We start from the raw sequence: 22700 nt of genomic DNA on the forward strand, positions 1-22700 counted from the left end.
TTTAAATAAAAACAAACCATATTCTACCCAGTTGGCTATGGCTTTGACACTAAACGTGATTAAACATTAGACATTATATTATTTTTATAGTTCCAGTTGCTTTGTTACCATTACTAAGATACATTTTTGTAATGGGGAACTGATTAGTAAAGTTTTTGTTTTAGGAGAGTATAACAAAAATGTACTACCTAGCAATAAGAATTTATCACTTGCATCTCCCTTATAGATGACAGCCAAGAAGAGAAACTTTTCAAAGTTTAGAAGAGAAACTTTTCAAAATTTACTAGAACAGTTTCGACGTACTAGACATTTAGATTACGAGAACGTTCATACTAATATGCAGATTCTCAGTGACACTAACATTTAATTCATTTTAATCATTTAAAATAGTTTTTGTTCGATCAGATTTCTCGTAATCTAAACTTCCAGTTCGTCGAAACAGCTCTAGTAAATTTTGAAAAGTTTCTCTTTTTGGTTGTCATCTACCATGGAATTGCTGATCATAAATTCTTATTGCTAGTAGCACATTTTTATTTGTTATGCTCTCCTAAAAAAAAATATCTGAATCAGTTCCTCATTAGAAAAATGCATATTAGCAATGGTAGCAAAGCAACTGGAACTTCAAAAATAGTAGAATGTTTAAGCAAAGCAAATGTTTAAGCATATTTAGTGTCAAAGTCATAGCCAACTAGATAGAATATTGTATGGTTTTATTAATATTAAACACACCAACAATCTTAACCGCGTAGTTATTTTGATATATCAACCAGTATTAATAAATTAAGGGTCAGTCGAGATTAATATGTATTTATTTTTGAAAAATTATTTATGATTGAATATTTTCACGGCAAACCTAATAAAATGTCACGTAATTTTTGTTGCAATTAATGTTTGGCTTAAAGAACTACGAATAACTTACAAATTAAAGCATTAAGGTATAGGGAATGCTTAAGAAATAAAAAAGTACTATAAAATATCATTTCATTACAATACTAAAATACAGGGTGTTCCATTTAAGAAAACTCAGATAATACTCATTCCGAGTTTTGACCAACCCTGTATACAAAAATTAAACATTTCGTTATATTAATAATTTTTAATAATAATAGACAATATCAAAAATCACTTGAACATAAATGGAGTTTTTGATAACAAACCAGTACAATTCTACAGGGTGTGAAGTTTGCTACAAAATTTATAAAAAACCGTAATTATCTTTTAAACTACCCTATATAATATTACAAAATCTCATATTTTAAGAAAGAAGACATCGAGCAAAATCCAAAAATGAAAAATATACAGGGTGTGCCATTTGAAAAAACGAAGTTACAATCAACTTCCGGTATAACCGGAAGTAGCAAAGAGACCAAAATATTTTCATTAAATAGTTCATACCTCAAACCCCCTGTATTCCAATTTTCATGATTCTCTTACCTTTAGTTCTCAAGATATTTCTAATAGGCCCTTTATCTTTATTTAGTGTATACAGTGGCGTTCCGCAGGGTTCAGTGTTGGGGCCGATTTTGTTCCTAGTGTACGTTGCTGATCTGCCAATTCACCTTAAAAGTAACATGTCGCTTTTCGCTGATGACACAAAGTTATATGCAAATCCCTTTTCTGGTTACAATCAATTACAGACCGACCTTCAAGAGGTTGCTAAGTGGGTAGACGATTGGTGCTTGCAATTAAACACATCCAAGTGTGCAGTTCTACATTTAGGTAAAAACAATCCAAGGAATCGGTGTGTACTTTCAAATGTTTCTCTAAAAACTGTTTCGCAGCAAAAAGACTTGGGTGTACTTGTGACGGAAACATTATCTTGGTCTGAACATATCCAGTCGGTATGCAATAAAGCTAGAACATCAGTTTACTTATTATCTAAGACTTTCTCTAAGATATCGCCAAAAAATTTTGTTGCTCTCTTTAGTGTATATGTAAGACCTATTTTAGAGTTTGCCGGACCCGTGTGGAATGTCGACTGGCAAAGGGATTCTGATCGACTTGAATCTGTGCAAAGATGGGCAACAAGAATTCCTTATGGCCGTCGTCGTCCTTCCTACGAAGAACGGTTAACCTACTTAAATTATCCTACATTTATGGACCGACGACTTCGTGGGGATTTAATAATTGCTTATAGAGCGTTACAGGGAAGGTTTGGGATAGATCTATCACATCTCTTCCCTTTGAGTAACGACCTTAGATTGCGGGGTCATCCATACAAATTAGCCAGACAACAGTTTCACAGTAAATGTCGTGAGAACTCTATATCCAATAGAATATTTTATACCTGGAACTCACTTCCACACGACGTCGTCGGGGCTGTATCTCTAAATTGCTTCAAAAATAAATATGACTCTTTTAGTTCTGTACCACGGGAACAATAATTTTTCTTTTCTTAAATTAAATTAATTTATAAGTCGTATGTAGTCTTAAGTTTAGGTTTCTTTTTGCATAGTTCTTTTTAGTAAAATGGAGCTATATAGGTCCTAGACCTCGGCTCCTTTTCCTTCTTTAATAATAATAATAATAATAATATCTGCCTCACCCTGTATACAATGTATTTTTCCTATGTCCAGCTGAACGATTTATGTACTGTATAAAATTCTTAATTTTATGTCAAAAAATGCGCAATAATTATCTCTTAAAACCCATCAAATTTCATTTGCATATCTCAACCGGTTTTAGAGCACTAAATAAATCGACAGTTTGTAAGAAAATTTCAACAGCCTGTATCTCGGAAACGAAGCATTTGAAGACATACGTTTATGGAAACTGTCATTATTTTTTCATGCAGCCCTTAAACTTTGTCGCACTTATTTAGAAATATCCTGCATATTACTAAAGATTTAAGCAGTTTTCACTGTATTGGATTAAATGGACTGCATATTCTATTATCCATTTTGATAGCTACTTTTTTATTCTTGTAGACTGCTCTTATTAATATTCGTGGAATTTCGATGTCTTCTATTGCTTTCCATAGTTTGGTTCTGAGTATCGAATCATAGTCCTACTCATTATATGAGATAAATAAAAAATGAATGAATGATTTTAATTGAATTTAGATTTAGATGATTGTAAGGCCAAGGGTATGAGAGTGGCTCTAACATAAATGGATAAAATAAAGGTGTACAAGCTCGTGTTTGCAAAGACTATCGTCCTGCTTTTTTATGCCATATGGATGCCACTCCCTCAATTTAGTCATTGGGGATGCAGCTATATCTTGCGCACAATCAACATCTTTTTTGGTATTGTACAAGATTATTAACATTTTTTTCTGCTTGTTGACAATGTGCATTTATCTTTATCTTTTTTATCAAGCCCCTTAGTCGTTTGAACTTCCTTATCCTATGTCATATGTTGGATCAGTTATAAATAATAACTATTGTACTATTTTTTAAATAAATATATTTTCAGATAGTTCTTTATAGTGAAATTTTGATTTTCTTGCCTTTTCTTCTATTTTTTATATTTGCCGTAAAATAGGTATATTCTTGTATGAAAGGGCGCCAAATTTTATTTTGCCCGGGGCGCTCAAAACCCTAGAACCGGCCCTGCTGGCAATTTCAATACGTCTTTTTATCTCGTGATTTTGGTCACCTGTTTCATTGATACGGGTTCCCAAGTATTTGTATTCGTTTACTTTTTCAAGTTGGGTACCGTTTATTGGGATACCGTACTATAATAAAAACTAATAAATTAATAATAAACTTAGTCAATTCAACTGTATAACTAAGTATACACCTGAAGTAATGTGTTCATGTATTCGTGTGTAATAATTTGGAATCTATCGATCATGGATCGAAACGATAATATTTTGTAGATTGATGTTGATAAATACTCCATTGTAATGAAGTTAACAAGTTAAGAATACGAAAGGAAATAAGATACAATACCAATTTATCAAACCAATTTTAATAGCTGAAGCGGAATTTCCAGATGTATCACGTAGGCATCGTCTTAATGGATGCTATAAAAACGAGTGTCATAATAGATGAAATTAAAAAGAAATATATAAATGGTAATTAAAATTAAATTATAGATCTGCTCGATGAAATCGTATTACGTCGCTCAAAATCGTCACTATGTCTTCTAGAATTAACCAGAAAGGTCATGCAGAGCCTGAGGTGTTATGAATTAAAAATTAATAAGCACTAATTGAGCTTGATATCTTAAATCGGAAAATTAATTGAACACAATATAAATATCGTGGAGAGCGCGTTATGTCATTCCTAGGCAATAAACTCGAAAATAAAAAAGATTAAGATCTTGCTATTAATAAACATTTAAATACCAAACCAAACTAATATACAGAGTGAGTTTTATGTATGGAAACACTCAGTTATCTCGAAAACGGCTTTCACAATTTTTATAGATTTTGGAAGCTCTGTTGTCAGATCTTCCGTTTTTCTGGAAATCTAATGAACTTTCTTATTTCAAATAGAATACCCGGTATATTTTTTACGTTTTGAAGTCCTTAACAAATACTTATTATTTTTCGTGTTATATTCCCTATACCTAAATGACACAATTTCGTAGTTATTGCTACATTTATTTAAATAAAAAATGAAAACAAATAATTAAAATCAATTTTTTTTTTGCCCGGGTAAACATTATTTTAGGTTGCTTGGATCATTGGGAACAAAAAAGATCTTTTGTAATTTTTCTCTAAAATTAATTGTTTCCGAGTTATAAACAATTTAAAACTGAAAAAAATGGAATAATGACGATTTTCAAGTTTCAAAAACAAATAAAAAATATTATTTTTGAAACTGCGAAGTATCTGAATTCAAGTTCAAGCCTTATTTTATTAGCTACGGATAAGTAATTTGTGCTTGTTTCATTTTAAAAGTTGTGTTTTTTAGTTGTTAATGCAGCCTCTTCTCATATGCACTTCATTAACAATTAAAAAGCAATGTTTTAGAATAAAACGAGCCAAAAAATCTTATGGCAATATATTAGACGAAGAGTTGAGCTTGAATGTAGGTACTTCGTAATTTCAAAAATTATATTTTTTACTTGTGTTTTGAACCTTGAAAATCGTCATTATTCGATTTTTTCCAGTTTTGAATTGTTTATTACTCGAAAACGATTAATTTTAGAGAAAAATTACAGAAGACCTTTTTTGTTCCCAATGATCCAAAGAACGTAAAATAATGTCTCCGTGGGCCGAAAAAAATTATTTTTATAATTTGTTTAAAACTTTTTTTTTTAATAAATGTAGCAATAACTCCGAAATTATGGCATTTAGGTATAGGGAATATAACATGAAAAATAATCAGTATTTCTTAAGGACTTAAAAACGAGAAAAATATACATAGTATTTCATTTGAAATAAGAAAGTACAGAAAAATGGAAGATCTGACAAAAATGTAATTAGCACTATAATATCAGCCGCATTAGAAAACTCTTATTATACCTACCAAAATCTATAAAAATCGTACAAGCCGTTTTTAAGATAATTGAGTGTTTCCATACATAAAACTCACTCTGTATGAATACAAAACGGTTTATAGCCCAGGAACCGAAGCTTTTCACCTCGCAATTTTTACAGAATGGATCGATTTGCTTGAAAATTTGAGAATAAGTAGTGGATAGTCCAAGGATCAAAATCTATATTATGCCGAATGGCGCTTTTACCATGGGGCTGGTTGCCATCCCACCTCGGGGGTGGAAATTTTTTATATTTTAACCGCAAATGTTGGTAAAAGCATTCATTTTAAGCAAAAAATGATCTCTACATTTTTTTGACAAAATTAATAGTTTTCGATGTATTCGCTATCGAAAGTGTTAGTCTTATATCGAAAAAATCAATGTTTTTCGATATTATACTCATTTACGATTCACTCAATTTTTGCCGTAGAAAAAATTTTTTCAAACCAAGTTATTGGGAATTAAATAACCTACAATTTCATATTTAAACATTTTTTCGTATCTCTGACGCTAATCTTTCTATTCTGAAGAAAATGGCATTTTTATCAAACTACAAAAATTCATTATTCGCTTTTAACTCCAGTTTTTTTAAAACTAATAATTTTAAGTCGGTCAAACTTCTGAAATCTGTTAATAATATATAAATAAAGAAGAATAAATAAGGCCAATGACTAGAAACACCGCCAACTTACATTATTATGCTTCCAATTGGATTTCTCCTTTTTTTTTTTAAATATATTGATTTTTTAACCGTAACTTTTTTATTTTTTATTGTAGAAAGTTTGTTAAAAAAGAATTTTGTAGGTTTTTACAAGCTCTATAAGGCTATTAATATTAAATCCTTTTAAAATCCTCAGTCGCAAAAAGAGGTGACGTTGAAAGGGTTGGTAAAGGTGGTTTTTGCATGTTATTACAAGTTTTAATTGTCAAAAGCTCACTCAATTTGTGCCATAGAAAAAGTTTTTTCCACCTACCTCTACCGAAAGTATACTTTTCCGGACCTGATTGTAGGGAGCAAAGTTGTACTTTTCCTCCCTAGGGAGGAAAAGTAAAAGTGATGTAATGGTATTTCATTCATGAAATATAACTAATTGACGCCCTGTACAATATCTATTTTCTACTACGAAGTATCTATACATTTTAACGTTTATTTATAAAACATCCTGTATTTTGCAGACTGGTAAAAAACAGTAAATTGTTATTTTGATTTAACAATGTTTACATTAATAATTTGACTTATATTTGACAGTTGACAGTTATATTGTACCTACTTGTTAGTTTTAGTTCTAATAAATTTTGTTGGTTAGTTACATAAATAAATTAAGTAAAAATGAAAAAATGACTTGTTATTTGAGGAAGGTGGAAAAACCATATGTATAACATGGGAGTAAAGTGCCTTTTCCTCCCTTGAATGATTACTGCCCTCCGCTACGCGTCGGGCAGTAAACTTCATTCTCGGGAGGAAAAGTAACACTTTCCTCCCTTGTTATACAAATAGCTATTGCAAACCACTTTCTTGGAATTAAATAAGCTACAGTTTTGTATTTAAACATTTTTTCGTATCTCTGATGCTAATCTTTCTATTCTGAGGGCGTTTTTACCAAAATACAAAAATTCGTTATTCGCTTTTAACTCAATTTTTCTAAAAACTAATCATTCTAAGCCGGTTAAACATCTAGAACCTATTAATAATACATAAATAAAGAAGACCAAACAAGATTAATGACTAATTTTAATCAAAGTGGTGAGTAGGAGGAAGTTTCCTATCACTTTTTCGCTGAAAAAAATAGGGACTGACATTCTTTTTATTATAAGTCACTAAATCTTTGAGTTAGAGACTATTTTTTTTATTTCTGGAGATAGATCTTTTTAAATACTTTAAATGCGTTTAAACAAGTTATCCTCGAAAATGCATAGTTTTCCCGTCTTTTGACTTTGAAACTACAATATTTAGCATTTGACGAAGAGCTTACATATAATAAAGTACAGCTCGATTACTATTGGTCTTAAAGAAATTAAAAAAAAACAGTTTTGTTTATTTTTTCGAAAGGTACATTTTTGTTAAGTAAAGTTGTTTTGATAAAACGAAAACTTATTAGCAGAAAACTGATTAAAAACATTGATTTTTTCGATAAAAAATTAACACATTCGATAGCGAATAAATCGAAAACTATTAATTTTATCAAAAAAATGTATAGAACGTTTTTTGCTTAGAATGAACGTTTTTACCAACTTTTGCGGTCAAAATAAAATAAAAAATTCCACCCTCGACATGGGGTGGCAACCACCCCCATGGTAAAAGCGCCTTTCGGCCTCATATAGATTTTGATCCTTACCTATTTTCAAATTTTCAAGCAAATCCATTCTGTAAAAATTGCGAGATTTTGTCCTATTTTAAGCTTCATTACTTGGACTATTAGTCTCAAAACAGGAAACGAATATTTGGACATAACCTATCAAATTTGCCTTTTTATTTTTTCATAGAAGTGGTAATATGATGAAAATTTATATCATCCATCTGTTCGTGATGACTTTATCGATGATTTTTTTAAATGAGAATAGGATTCGTGTGCTAGCTCATTTGAAAGGTTATTCAGTTCTCTATTCAGTAACATCAACATTAACATAATTATTTATAAAGGGTGTCCAAAATAATTTGTTTTGAATTAAGTTATTTGAAAAAAATGAATAACCATTTTCCATTTCGTTGCAACACGAAACTACAGCCGCATTATATTCTAGTTCAATCAGAGAGTGCAGCAAGCACCTCTACCGGCTTCGAAACTTATTAGTCTCTCATCAGGAGATACATAAATATGCTGCTCTCTCTGACCCAACTAGGACAAATCCCGGCGTGCAGTTACGGAATGCAATGAACGAAATAGCAGGGATGCCCTAGCAGCAACTGCTAGCAAAAGACTAAGTGTTTAATCTAATAGCACATAAAATAACATTAAAAATATTACTCTACACTACATCCCATTAGACTGAAAGGAACCGGAACTTTCTCTGGTTACACCTCCGAGCCATAACGGATGCTGAGACTAAAGAAGATGAGGTAATTTTACAATTTATAATTCACGATGCCATAAGAATGAAAATAATAAGTTAAGTTCAATCGAACTATGTTTGGTCCCAGAATATGTGATTTAATTTATGACCGGCCTTTTTGTTACACCCTGTATATTTACATTTTTTAAGAAAAACATTATGAAAACACTCCTGAATTTCCCACTACTAGAGGTGTCTGACAAAGAGACTCAATATCCTCAAAATGTTTTCGCCGCAACGCAACAAGAAAATATATAAAGCAAAATTAACTGGCACAACAAAGGCCCATTCATCGGTGGAGAATACCGCAGTTATCTAAGATTTGGAGACGACATTGTTTTGATCGCTAATAATCCTGAAGAACTACAAGAACTTATAAACGACCTAATTATAGCCAGCAATGAAGTTGTCCTAAAAATGAGCTAGGCAACAACAAAAACCATGTACAATGAGCTAGTCTAGTGGATGTCCAATCATTATCAGCGATTTCTACCAATTTTGGTAGTACCTACCGTTATAGTACATTGAACAAACAAACCTGAAATGAAATTGAACCCGGATTGTTGCTTAAGAGCGTAGACGCAAAATTTCGGCCAATGCTTTTTAAATGCATTCATTTTTTTCGAATCCTGAGAAAACTAATAAGTACTTTTGAAAAATTTAAACGCACAATGAAAGACTACATTATTAAAGAGGACCGAAAGTTCCTGAAAACTTATGTTAATAAGTTACAGGGGTGAAAAAAGAGAAAATTTAGTGTGATTTTTAATTTCAAATATCTAATTTAAAAGAAACTTTTTGTTTATTCTAAGGGACTTTCTGCCCTCAGTGATAATACAATATTGCATTCAGCGTTTAATTTTTTCAAAAATATTTATTAGTTTTCTCAGGATTCGAAAAAAATTCGCAATTTGCCGAATTCAATTGGATTATCTTTCAGAATTTCAAGAATTAACGGGTCAAGAGCGTTTTGTAACATATCCAGATGCACTTCACCGGTCAAGTTATCATTCAGAAGATAGGCCCAACTATGTCACTTCCTAAAATACCTGCCCGAACGTTTACTTTTTTGTGAAAACTGAGTACGTTTTTCACGAAGACGTGAAGATTTGTATCACTCCAATACCTCACTTTGTGTGTGTAAATATTTCCATTGAGGGAAAATGTACTTTATCACTAAAACAAATTGTTTTTATGTAATCTGGCTGTTGGTTAATCTTTTGGACATATTTTCAGATAATTCTAGTCTTCGGTCGGGTCATCATTTGAAAGTTGGTTACACAATTTTTAATTTGTATGGATGAAATTTGTTTTAGCCAACACTCGGTATATTGTCCATTGACTGATCCCACAGATAGACGCAACTTAGGCTCTAGAAGAAGTAGGGTTCACTACCGTATAAGTATAACAGTTCAAACGATACGAGGTGGGGGGGACCTTTTGGCTAGCACTGATGCTAGAAAGATGGGTGGGACTACGTTATGCGGATGGATGAAAATCCTGCTAAAGTAACTATGCTACATAGGCCGGTCGAAAGAACAAGACAGGCAGTCGACAAGGAAGGATACGGGCCTAGGCCCACGACAGGCTGTAGCGCCAAATGATGATGGATAATTTTATATTTACTAAATATGAAATAACAGTATTGGACACTATACAAAACAAGATCAAATTAAAAAACTTCATATATACCTGCAACAGTTCTAATAATCGTGCTTTCTTTAAATCGGGGCTGTAGTATTTTAAAATCTGCTTATGAAACATCCTAACTCTAACAAAATTATTGTTACTGTAGTACTTGAATGATTTTGTATGTTTGTGCTTTATCTTAGAAAGATTTTTATTCCTTGTTTTAGTCACGAATTATTACACCTAAATGATATTTAAAACAGCGACAGCGAAGAGGATTGCAATAATAAACTACAATTAATAAAATACTCCCTATTACGGTCCAATACTAACAGCAGATATATGACGTGTAATGACGTTTAAAAAATAAAAATAAAAAAAATACTATAAACACGTGGCAGCACCAGATAAAGACGAAGAAAAATAAAAACAAGAGTTAAAGGTTAACAAATGAGTTACAACTAGAGGATGATATGGTTATTGAGCCAAGCTCTGATTATGTATACCTTGGAACGAGCATCCAACAAAGTGGAAGGACAGAATTCGAAATAGAGGAAAGAATTATGAAAGGAAAGAAGGTAATAGGAGCTTTGAACTCACTACTTTGGTCAAAAACCATATCAAAAGAAAACAAAACACAGCTGTATACTAGCATCTTTAAAGCATAGTATGGATGTGAAACCTGGCAACTGAATAAGCGAACAGAAGTTGCTCGCACTGGAAATGGACTTCTGGCGAAGATCGGCCTGCATCTCCAGAGTCTCACATATAACGAATGAACATCATCATCATCCAACCTCAAAAGTCCACTGCTGAACATAGGCCTCCTCCCCTCGTTTCCAACTCCATCTATCCTGCGCCGCTCTCATCCAGTTTTTATTTACCTTTCTTAAGTCGTCAATCCATCTGGTAGGCGGTCGACCGACGCTTCTCTTGTCTTCTCTTGGCCTCCATTCCAATAACCTCTTCGTCCATCGCCCATCTGTCATTCTGTCTTTGTGTCCTGCCCATCTCCACTTCAATCTGGCTATCCTCTCGATGACTTCAGTCACCTTTGTTCTTCTCCTGATTTCTTCGTTTCTGATTTTGTCTCGCAGAGTTATTCCTAACATTGACCGCTCCATTCTTCTCTGCGTGACTCTTAGTTTCGTAAGCGGAGGCTTTTGTTAAGGTGAGTGTTTCTGATCCGTACGTCAAGACTGGGAGGACGCACTGATCAAATACCTTTCTCTTTAGGCATGTGGGCAACTCACTTTTAAAAGTTTCTCTCAGTTTTCCAAATGCTGCCCACCCAAGACCTATTCTTCTCTTCAGTTCATGAGTCTGGTTATCCCTGCCAATCGTAATTTCATGTCCCAGGTATTTATATCTATCTACGAGTTCTATTTACTTCCCAACAATACTGATGTTCTGGTTGGGTACCAAATTTGTCATTATTTTTGTTTTCGAGATGTTTATATTTAAACCTACATTTTCTGTAGCCACAACGAGTTCTTGTACCATCTCTCTTGCCATACCTAGATCCTCAGCTACTATGACTATATCATCGGCGAAGCGTAAGTTGTTTAGGTATCCTCCATCTATTTTTATTCCCTTTGTCATCCAATCTAAACTCTTAAAAGCATGTTCTAAGACCGTATTAAAAAGTTTAGGTGACATTGGGTCTCCTTGTCTAACCCCCGTTCTATTTTTATGCGATTACTGTTAGTATGTAATTTGACAGTGGTTGTTGCCTGTAAGTATATTTTGTGTAATAATTTTGTATACCTATAATCTAGCCTGCATTCTTTAAGCGCCTGTAATATTTTGCTAAACTCAACTATGTCAAAGGCTTTATGAAAATCGATAAAAATTAGAACTAGAGGTTTATTGTATTCCACTATTTTCTCTATTAGGGTTTTTATACTTTGTAGATGATCATTTGTTCCGTAACTTTTTCGGAATCCTGCCTTTTCTCTTGGTTGATAAGTCTCTAACTTTCTTTCCATTCTCGTAACTATTATTCGCGTAAATAACTTATATAAATGGCTGAGGAGGCTAATCGGTCTGTAATTCTCTAAATTGGCTTTGTCTCCTGCTTTGTGTAATAGAAACATAGTAGCGTTGTTCCAGTATGTTGGAATATTGGCGTTGTGAAGGCAGGTATTGAAAAGTAGCTTAATTTTTTCAAGTAGTATATTTCCTCCAATTTTTAGTGCTTCTGATACTATTCCATCTTCGCCTGGGGTTCGATTATTTTTCATTTTCTTCAGAGCCTCTTTGATTTCTGATTTTGTTATATCGGGCATTAAATCTGATCCTTGATTTAATACCCCAGTTTTTATTGTAATTGGAGGTTGAGTATTGTCATCTTTTTGTCTTGATTTGTATAACTCTGTGTAGAACTCTTCGACTATTGTTAATATTTCATCTCTGTTTGTAGTTTCTTTTTCAGTTCTGTTTCTTAGTTTGTTGATTTCTATTTTTCCTTTTTGTACGCTTTTCTTCAAAATTTTCATGTTCTTATTTTGCTCTATTGCTTGTTTTGTTTTTTCTACATTGTAGTTTCTTATGTCTTTTCTTATTGCCTTTGTGATCGTCTTATTTATTTGATTTAGCGCTTCTTTGCTGGAACTGGTATCTCCTTTCATCTGTCGTCTTAGTTCTATAAGGGTTTTAGTAGGTTGACTTAGTTTTTCATCTTTTTGGGTTGTTGGACAATATTTAGTTTGAGCCTGTTGTATTGTGGTGATTATTTGTTTATTCAATATATTAATGTCTGTTGTTGTTGTATCTTTCAATATATTATTAATATATTTTTCGAACTCCTGAATATTAGTTGGTTTTGCCCATTTCTTTGGGTGTTTCTTATTTATCATTTTGAGTCTTTCCTTTTCGATCGATATCGTTATTTTAGCTCTTACTAACCTGTGATCACTGCTTGTACTGAACTGGTTTAACACATTTACGTCTTTAAATAATTATTTTTTGTTTGTTAAGAAATAGTAGATTTCGTTCCTTGTTTTTCCATCAGGACTTTCCCAGGTCCATCTTCTGTGTTTTTTCTTTTTAAAGAAGCTGTTCATTTGATAGAGATTGTTTTCCAAAAGAAAAGTTAATAGTTGTTTGCCTCTATCATTCCTGCCTTCGCTTCCAAAATTTCCCAATATTATTTCAGAGGGGTCTTCCTTGGTACCTATTTTGGCGTTGAAATCACCGCCTATTATTAAGAAGTGGCCAGGATTTTCCTTGATTGCACAGGATATTTGGTCGTAGAATATTTGGACTTCTTCGTCTGAATGGCCTGTAGTAGGTGCGTATACTTGAATGAACTTTAGGATATATCTGGTGGTCATTTTGATGTTTAAGTAGACCACCCTTGTTGATATTTGGTTTATTGACACAATTCTGTTCGCAATTCTTTTGTGAATAAAGAAGCCAACACCTCCGACTGTCGATTCCTCTTCTCGTTTGTAGTACCATAGATGGCCTGATGGGAGTGAGATAAGATTTTCTCCTTTTTTTCTAACTTCGCTGATAACGACAATATCCCAATTCACTTTTGAAAGTTCTTCCTCTATTTCTTCGAACCTTTCTTCGGTAGAGAGCGACCGAGCATTATATGTGGCGATGTTGAGGTTTATATTTTTGACGCACTTTGAATGGGGTTTTACACTGGTCGGGTTTGTGGGATTTAAACACCGTGCTTGCCTTGCATGTTGGTGAGTATTCATATTTATTCCCACGAGTAGCTGGGGATCGTAGTCGATTCCTGTAGAGCCTTGCGTACAGGAACAAGGCTAATTTTCAATGGGATTTCGCCCGGTGTCCCAAGAGCATCTTTAGCGGCCGCGTGACGCGCGACCATTCAGTTTTTAGCACGATGGCTTCCACCTTAACTTACGGATTTTTTGCATCTGGTTTCCTCCATATTTTGTTGGGTAAGATGGGGAGGGAAAAAAGGTGTATATGGGAAGAATCTGTAGTAGAAAGAAATATAGTGACCCTAACGAATGAACGGGTACGAGATATTATGAATAGAAAAACAAACATAATAGAAGAAGTTCAACAAAAACAACTGTGTTTGTATGGCCATGTACAAAGAATGGAGGAACATCGACTCCCAAAACTAATAATGGAATGGCAACCCCCGGAAAGAAGAAAAAGGGGCAGACCGAAAACAAACTGGATAAGTGGAATCCAGAAAGCCATGTCTGAGAGAGATCTTCGACCAGGAGATTGGGCAGATCGACGAGGCTGGAGAATAGGAACCGGAAGGAGCAGGACGCTATGAACGATACGAAAATTAAGAAAGACATACAAAACACAATAGAAATGTTACACAAACTCATTAACATGATATGGGCCGTCGAGGAGCTATCAAAGGAATGGAATTAAGATACCAAAAAAGGGAGATCTAAGTAGTTGCGAGAATTGGCGAGTAATAACAAATAACACTGCTGAGCGCCACATCCAAAATAATGTTCAAGATCATAATGAACAGATTGAAGACAGTGCTAGACCAGAAACTAAGAAGCAACCAAGCAGGCTTTCGCGATAAACGCTCCACTATCGGCCACATTCGTAGGTACTCCACATTCGTAGGCCACATTCCTAGGTACGAATTATCTTGGAACAAGCGAATGGCGAATATAAATATAAAGTTTATCGAACAGGCCTTCAATAGTATAAACAAAGAGCAAATGTGGAAGATTCTGAAACTATATGGATTACCGACGAAATACATCAACCTGGTCAGATTATTCTAAAAGTGATACAGAGCTAAACTGGAACATACGGGGGAAATAGATTAAGGGGATTATAGAGAAAGTGGCGATAAAAAACTGGTATTATGTCTCCTAACCGGACATAATAACCATATGCAGAAGAAGATCGACAAGCTTGCAAAATATTTCAATGTGGCCCGTACAGGAAAAACAAAACTCTTAAAAAACAACAGCCAAGAAACTAAAATTAAAATACAGGAATTAGATAACTTTACACATCTGGGATTTTTCTTCTTCTTCTTCTAATGGCGCTACAACCCTTTGTGAGTCTTGGTCTGCTTAACCATGTTTTTTATTCTGCCCTGTCGGATACTTTCCTTCGCCACTGCCTGATGTTCATGGTAAGATCCCCCTCTACGTCGTCTATCCATCTTTTACAGGGCCTTCCTCTTGTTCTATTTCCTTGGGGCTTTCATTTATGGATTACTTTCACAGCTCGATTACCTCTCTGGCATTCTTTCTAAACATTTCAGGGATTAATCATTAAACAATCGATAGTAGATATTGAGATTATAATATTTTATGACACAGAATCGTGGAGACATGAAAAAACAACTACTAAAAAATTAAAACCCTGTCTAACCCTGTTAAGAACTAGCTCCCTGTCACGATGAATAATGGATTATCTTGAAATCCCTTAACAGACTATGTAAGTCTACCAGCAAATGTAGCTTCGATGATCTTAGGTATACATACCATACTCGAATTGAGTTTACTTGGCCAGTATTATATTGTATAGTATTGCATTATTAACTGAATGTAGTTTGATGTTTTGACACGACTAGAAAGAAACGGGAGACCACTAATACTAATGTGTAAAGCATACTAGAGTAGAGAGTAGACCCTGACCTGAAAATAGACAGTTCTCTCGACTGGAAATGGAAAGCTTCGGAGACAGGACTGGCTTGAGTTGAAATACTTCATGAGAAAGTTCCAAAATAAAGAAGAATTTTCCAAAATCGCTGCTTATCCTTGATAAACGGGAGAATGCTCTTACAATAGACGTATTACCAACATTAATAGTAAATAAATAATAAATTTGAAAATAATCAACGCTGTGTACAATTTAGAAGGAAAACTGATTCATGGTACATATTATTATAACAAGACTACATATACTGCCCTGCTTAGTCAAAACGTCCGATCTACAATTTTCGTTTTTTGTTGATAAGGTTATATTCCATTACTATTAGATATTTACCACCTTATTGCTTAGTCAGAAAGTCCTTTCTGCCACCTCAAATCGTATAAAATCATAAATTTGTTTGTCCTCTCTACAACTAACAGGCGTTGGTTGTGCTTAGAATAAACGTCATATATGCTAAATACTCAGTTAAAGCGTCCTATCTGCATCAAAGTCTAATAATGTCAGTTAGGACGTTTTTAATGAAGATAGGACTTTTTGGCTAAGTCATGTTGAAATCATTCAACCGGTGAAACTAATGTTGACCTAGCGCTTATACGAAATATAATATGACTAAGGAAATTACTGTAAATCATCTGAATACCAGATCGCTCTGCTTGTCGGTACTGTATACATATTGGCTGATCACCATAATCTTTTCTCAGAAGGGTTTGAACACTATAATGTAAGGCACCTTTGTAGACGAAATGTTTATTGCTAAGTACTAATAAATATTTCTACTACTATTTAGGAATATACTATTATGAAAATAACACAGTAATCTTTTCCCAGGGTATGCGCGAATATCAAGCCCACTTTTCAAATAAAATGGCCTGGTAGATTTACTTTCATTTCATTGTACATTTATTTTGCTTCAAATTTTTATTACTTGTGAATAAATATTTTTTTCTGTAAGTATTTTCTTGCATTTCATTATTTTGTGCAAATCCTTCAGGTAGATCGCACCCCCCGAGGTAGACCGCATACTATTAGTAGCACCGTAAAATTTTAATTGTCATTCATATTTAAACTAAAAAAGTCCTATCTGAAAAATTAATAATTCTAAATAACTTGACTATTATGATTATTAATACTTAGTTAACTTGATTATTAATACTTAGTTAAAAAGTCATATCTATCAAATGTCAAACTTGGAGTTGTTTTAGTGATTGCTGGTAAATGAAAAAAAAATTTAATCCTAATTAACTACTTATGCGCAAAAAAGCAAAAATCTGTTTTTTAAAATGAGGATGGCACAGTATTAAATGCAAATATTGCTTTTTCTCAAAAGTCTAATAATGCCAGTTAGGACGTTTTTACTTAGCTTACTTAATGTACTGATCGCGTAATTTGAAAACCAAGTTTAGGCAAGAATAAATGAGATAAATGGAATTAGGATAGCAGCAAACGTCAGATAAAAGAGGACAACTAAGAGAGAAAAAAAAATTCAAAAATTTATGAGGACAAAGCTTATTTTACTTTTGGTTGTGTTGTTTTTTATTTTGTTTTTATTTATTGTCCCCTTTAGAATATTGAGCAGTACGCTTATATAATAATATTAATATTATCCTAGAAGTAAAACTAATGGTCCCCCCTAGAATAAAAACCCTCCTTTTAAATATCACGTTCTCGTATGTATAGCGATATAGAGTGTAATTTGAATATTTATATTAATTGGTTATTTACATTAATTTATGGAAGTTTCTACTTGATAAAAATTTATTAATATGCGCAATATTCTTAATGAACAATAATAAATGGCGTCACTTGATGATAAAACTTCAGCATTAGCATTAATTTTCTTACTTTGCACAAATTATATGAATATTTAGAATTTACGACTTGACTATGCCGAATGGGCAGAATATTAAAATTATTATTATTTTTGTTATAGAACGAAGTCGAGTATTATAAAACGGTCATGAATTTATGCAAAAGTGTTGCGATTACGTTTTACGATTATTTGTCGGCTTTTCGAATTTATTAAGTAAATATTTTTTCTGGGAATTTGCCCGTCTATTTATTACAATGAAATTTTTTACTTACTTAGATATCCAATGAAATTTATATATTTGAGGTCATGTGAATAAAATTACCAATTACAGCAACATTACACTGATAACTATAACAGATCCCATGGACTGTTTTCACTTCGTTGATGCAGATAAGACTGAATCCCAATTTTGACGTTTCACATAAATTAATATAAATTCAACATGTCAAAAAAAGCAAAAAATTTTCTTCCAAATAACCCTCGAAAATTGATAAATCCTCATAAATGTAATAACAATTTTCTCAAGTTTGTTACTTAGTGGAAACAGAGCAACAAGCAACAAGCTTTTGAAATATGTTATTAAAGCACCCCGCAGAAACCTTATGGGAAATGGCTCTCTGTCAAATGCTCTGAAACTTTGGGTTCTGGTAGTTCTTGATGTGTAGAACAAAACACTCAATGGGCGCGTAGCTCCAAAAATCATGGTTTTAAGATATAAGCCTCTGCAGTTATAGGTACAGTGAGGACGTTTGAGTTGGAATAAATTCATTTTCTCGAGAATAGGTGACTCTGGAGATAAATTACGAATCAGGTCGATTTTTATTTTTAAATTATAATTTTCTGGTATATATATCATACTAGTGACGTCATCCATCTGGGCGTAATGACGCAATCGATGATTTTTTTAAATAAGAATAGTGGTTGTGTAATAGCTCATTTAAAAGGTTATACAATTCTCTATTCACTAATATAAACATTACCATTTATTATACAGGGTGCCCAAAATTTTTTTGAATTAAATTAATTGAGACAAAAAGAAGAATGTACATAATTTATTAAATTCAGAATACATTTTACTGCTGTCGGAAAAGCGAAAAAAATGTTAATTTGAAAAATAAACATTGCTTTCGCTTAAATTAAATGTTCAAACTGCTAAGAGGCAGGTGGGTGGCAGCTTTATTGGCAGGTGAATTTAAGCGAAAAACAATATTTATTTATCAAATAAACACTTTTTTCTGTTTTCGGACAACAGTAAAATGTATTTCGAATTAAATAAATTATATACATTCTTCTCTTTGTCTCAATTAATTTAATTCAAAAAAAATTTTTGGGCACCACGTATAAATAATTATGTTAATGTTTATATTAGTGAATAGAGAATTGAATAACCTTTCAAATGAGCTATCACACGACCCCTATTCTTATTTAAAAAAATTATCGATTGCGTCATCACGCCCAGATGAATGACGTCACTAGTATGATATATGTATATGCCAAAAAATTATAATTTAAAAATAAAAATCGACCTGATTCGTAATTTATCTCCAGAGTTACCCATTCTCGAGAAAATGAATTTATTCCAACTCAAACGTCCTCACAGTACCTATAACTTCCGAGGCATATATCGTAAAACCATGATTTTTTGGAGCTACGCGCCCATTGAGTCTTTTGTTCTACACATCAAGGACTATCAGAACCCAAAGTTTCAGAGCATTTGACAGAGAGCCATTTCCCAAGGTTTCTGCGGGGTCCTTTTTTCGCGCAATTATCAATGTCCTCGGGTTATTCTGAAAATTTTTTGCTCAATTAGAAATCCAATGAAATCAATTAATTTGTGGTCATCTGATTGAATACAACCAATAAAACCAACATTATACTGAAAACAGATCCCATGGGCTGTTTTCACTCAATCATGTAGCTATGGATACCTACATTTCGTTTCATTTCGATTTTGACATTTCAAATATTCAATATTTCAAAATGTCACGATTTGGTTGTAATACTGATGAGAATATTAATGAAATTATCGAATCAAATATACCAAAGAATACTGTTTACAGTAAAAAAATTTGTATGGAAAGCGTTTATGGACTTTTGCAATGATAGAAAATATGAATTAGATGGAAATCGGACGGTGGAAGAATTGTTAATTGCACATTTAAATAAATTGTTTCTGCTCTGTATTTTTTTTTTTCATAACCAGCAAAAAATGTTCTATCCGAATAACCCTCGAACATTGATAAATGCTCAAAAATTTTTTAACAACTTTCTCAAGCTTGTTGCTTACAGGCAACAGACCTCCGCCTACGGCGTCGGTCTGTTTCCAAGCAACAAGCTTTCGAAATCTGTTATAAAATTTTTTCGAACAATTATCAATGTCCTTGGGTTATTACTACTGAAAATTTTTTGCTTACTTAGAAATCCAATGAAATTTATATCTTTTGAGGTCATGTGAATAAAAATAACCAATTACAGCAACATTACACTGATAACAGATCCCATCGGCTGTTTTCACTTCGTTGCTACATATACGCATAAATGTCAATTTTGACGTTTCACATAAATTAATATAGATTCAACATGTCGCGATTTGGTTGCGATAATGATGAAAAGATAAACGAAATCCAGAAATACTGTGTACATTAAGAAATTTGTTTGGAAAGCTTTCATGGACTTTTGCAGTATTAGAAATTATGAATTAGATGGAAGCCGAACGGTAGAAGAATTGGCGTCAATTTTAAAAGATTAAAATATTAAAAAAAAGAATGTGTGTACTTTGTACGCATGTAAGAAGTTATACTTCTATTATATGATTTCTTAAAAATAAATATACTTTAAACAGTTTGTTTTAATTTTTTTAAACACCAAACTGATTTTGTGCTTACCGCTTTCAAAAAAAAGAATGTGTGTGTACTTTGTACGCACGTAAGAAGTTATACTTCTATTATATGATTTAAACGAAATTAATAAACTTTTTATTTATATTTTGTTTAAATATTAAACTAATTTATACTTACTACTTCTCAAACATTTTTATTAGAACAGTGCCAAAAATTAAAATAATAAAAGAATAAAACACACACAAACACATTAAACAAGCAACAAATGATGTCTGAACATTAATTGTCGAAAATTTTTTTAACTAAATACGTATTTTCTGGAAATATAATTATATAATAAATATACTTACAATCATAAAATGTATTAAAAAAAAACAAAAAAGAAAGTTTCTATTGGGACTCGAACCAGCGCTGATAAGAGCGGTTGGTATTGGAATTCATTCGCCTTCTCCGCTTAGCCATGGACACTATGTGTCATTATTTACGAAGATCGACTAACTAAACGGATTAAACTTGTGATATTTTGATATTTTGAAAATTGATCAAATTATTTTAATTTTGAATTGAAATGATTTAGAATTGAAAAAATACAACAAAACATAGAGTAAAAAATCAATATATTAGGTGAATATTGATAGAAATTTTGATGGTAATCAAATTATATAAATAAAAGTATTACATACTATGTATTTTGGCAGATCAAATAGGTAGGTTTATACCCATGATACATTAACAATTATTACGTACCTGTTGCTTTTAAAAACTATTTAAAAGTCACTACAATATTATAAACTTTTTTGTTTCTGTCCTCACAACAATAAAACTAATATATTATACATTTGTTTACCTTTACCTCCAAACCACAGCTGCCATATCGGATAATTTTTGACATGTCATTTGAACATCCAATCAGAACAAAGTTATAATGCGCATGCGCCGGGCTGATAGGTTTTAACATATAAAAAAATCACCCTCTATCGCCGGTAAAGAAGTATAACTTCAATAAAAAAAAAGTATAGGATTGCTCCGGGCTCGAACTCTTGACCTCTCGATCTCTGGCCGAATGCTATACCAAATACGCTACGAGCACTGTGTCTGTATCGGTGCCGACGTACCTAATGACAATTCACGGTAACAAACAGACTGGAAGGTGAAGTATAATAAATATACAATAAAATGTTTTAATAATGCTCATCTTACTCCTGAGGAAGACAAATCCAAAGACACAAAAATTATAATAAATATATTTACTAAAAACACTAATATATTCTTTTCACACCATTTCTTGCACTGATATATTTATACATAACTTGAAACATTCAGCAACTAAACGACATACTGTCTGTGTGCGCATGCGCGCAGTATTATGAAATTTTACTCTCAATCGCGCCTAAAGAAGTATAACTTCAAAAAAAGCAAAAAATTTTCTTCCGGATAATCCTCGAACATTGATAAATCCTCAAAAATGTAATAACAATTTTCTCAAGCTTGTTGCTTATTGGAACCCTACCTCCGCTTACGGCGTCGCGTCGGTCTGTTTCCAAGCAACAAGCTTTTGAAATATGTTATTAAATTTTTTCGCACTATTATCAATGTCCTCGGGTTATTACTACTGATAATAACAATACATGACAGTAACATTCAAATTGGAAGTGAGCCATAATGCTTACAATAAAGAACTACACGGTTAGAATTCCTAAAGCAAAGAGATAATACTCAAGATGCATTCAAAATCCTTACAATACAGATCTACAGATATTATGCAGACATTCCAAGCACATGACAGCATTAAAAGGGATCAGTTGTGGAATGAAATCAAAAAAAAAAACTTACCCAGCTCGTTAAAATATATAACTTCTTAGCTCGTATAACTTCTTACGTGCGTACAAAGTACACATAATATGTGTACTTTGTACGCACGTAAGAAGTTATACTTCTATTATGCGATTTCAACGAAATTGATATACTATGTACTTTAAACAGTTTATTTATATTTGATTTAAATTCATATTAAACTAATTTTAATACTTACTATGTACTTTCCAAAAATTTTTATTAAAACAATACCAAAAATAAAAAAAAATAGAAGAATAAAACACACACAAACACATTGAAAAATGCCAAAAAGATATGATTTCTGAACAATAATTGTTGGCAAAAAAATCTTTTATATTCTTTTTTTTTTGTTCGATATTGCCATGAATTCCATCAGCCGACATGTGCGTATGGCCCTTTGTAAGATATCTTATAGCGATTTCATGGAGTCAATATCTCGTAACGATGTGTTTCAGTTACATGGTTACAGA

General features: G+C 32.6%; 1 protein-coding gene across 4 annotated transcripts in view; it reads right to left on the minus strand.

The window, feature by feature from the left end:
• The window catches only part of LOC114329682 (protein dead ringer-like), an 871887-nt gene that overhangs the window by 735475 nt on the left and 113712 nt on the right, over window positions 1–22700 (minus strand). For 3 of the 4 annotated variants that reach the window (XM_050658215.1, XM_050658216.1, XM_050658214.1), the window contains exon 1: window positions 10174–10278. The exons of the other annotated variant lie outside the window; for it this stretch is intronic. In XM_050658215.1, coding sequence (XP_050514172.1) covers window positions 10174–10245 — 72 coding nt within the window. In that variant the 5' untranslated portion in view covers window positions 10246–10278. Of the gene's footprint in view, window positions 1–10173; window positions 10279–22700 lie in introns of those variants that run through there. 4 annotated transcript variants of the gene reach the window in all.

Source organism: Diabrotica virgifera, chromosome 8 (genome assembly GCF_917563875.1).
Source record: "Diabrotica virgifera virgifera chromosome 8, PGI_DIABVI_V3a".
Lineage (NCBI taxonomy): Eukaryota > Metazoa > Arthropoda > Insecta > Coleoptera > Chrysomelidae > Diabrotica > Diabrotica virgifera.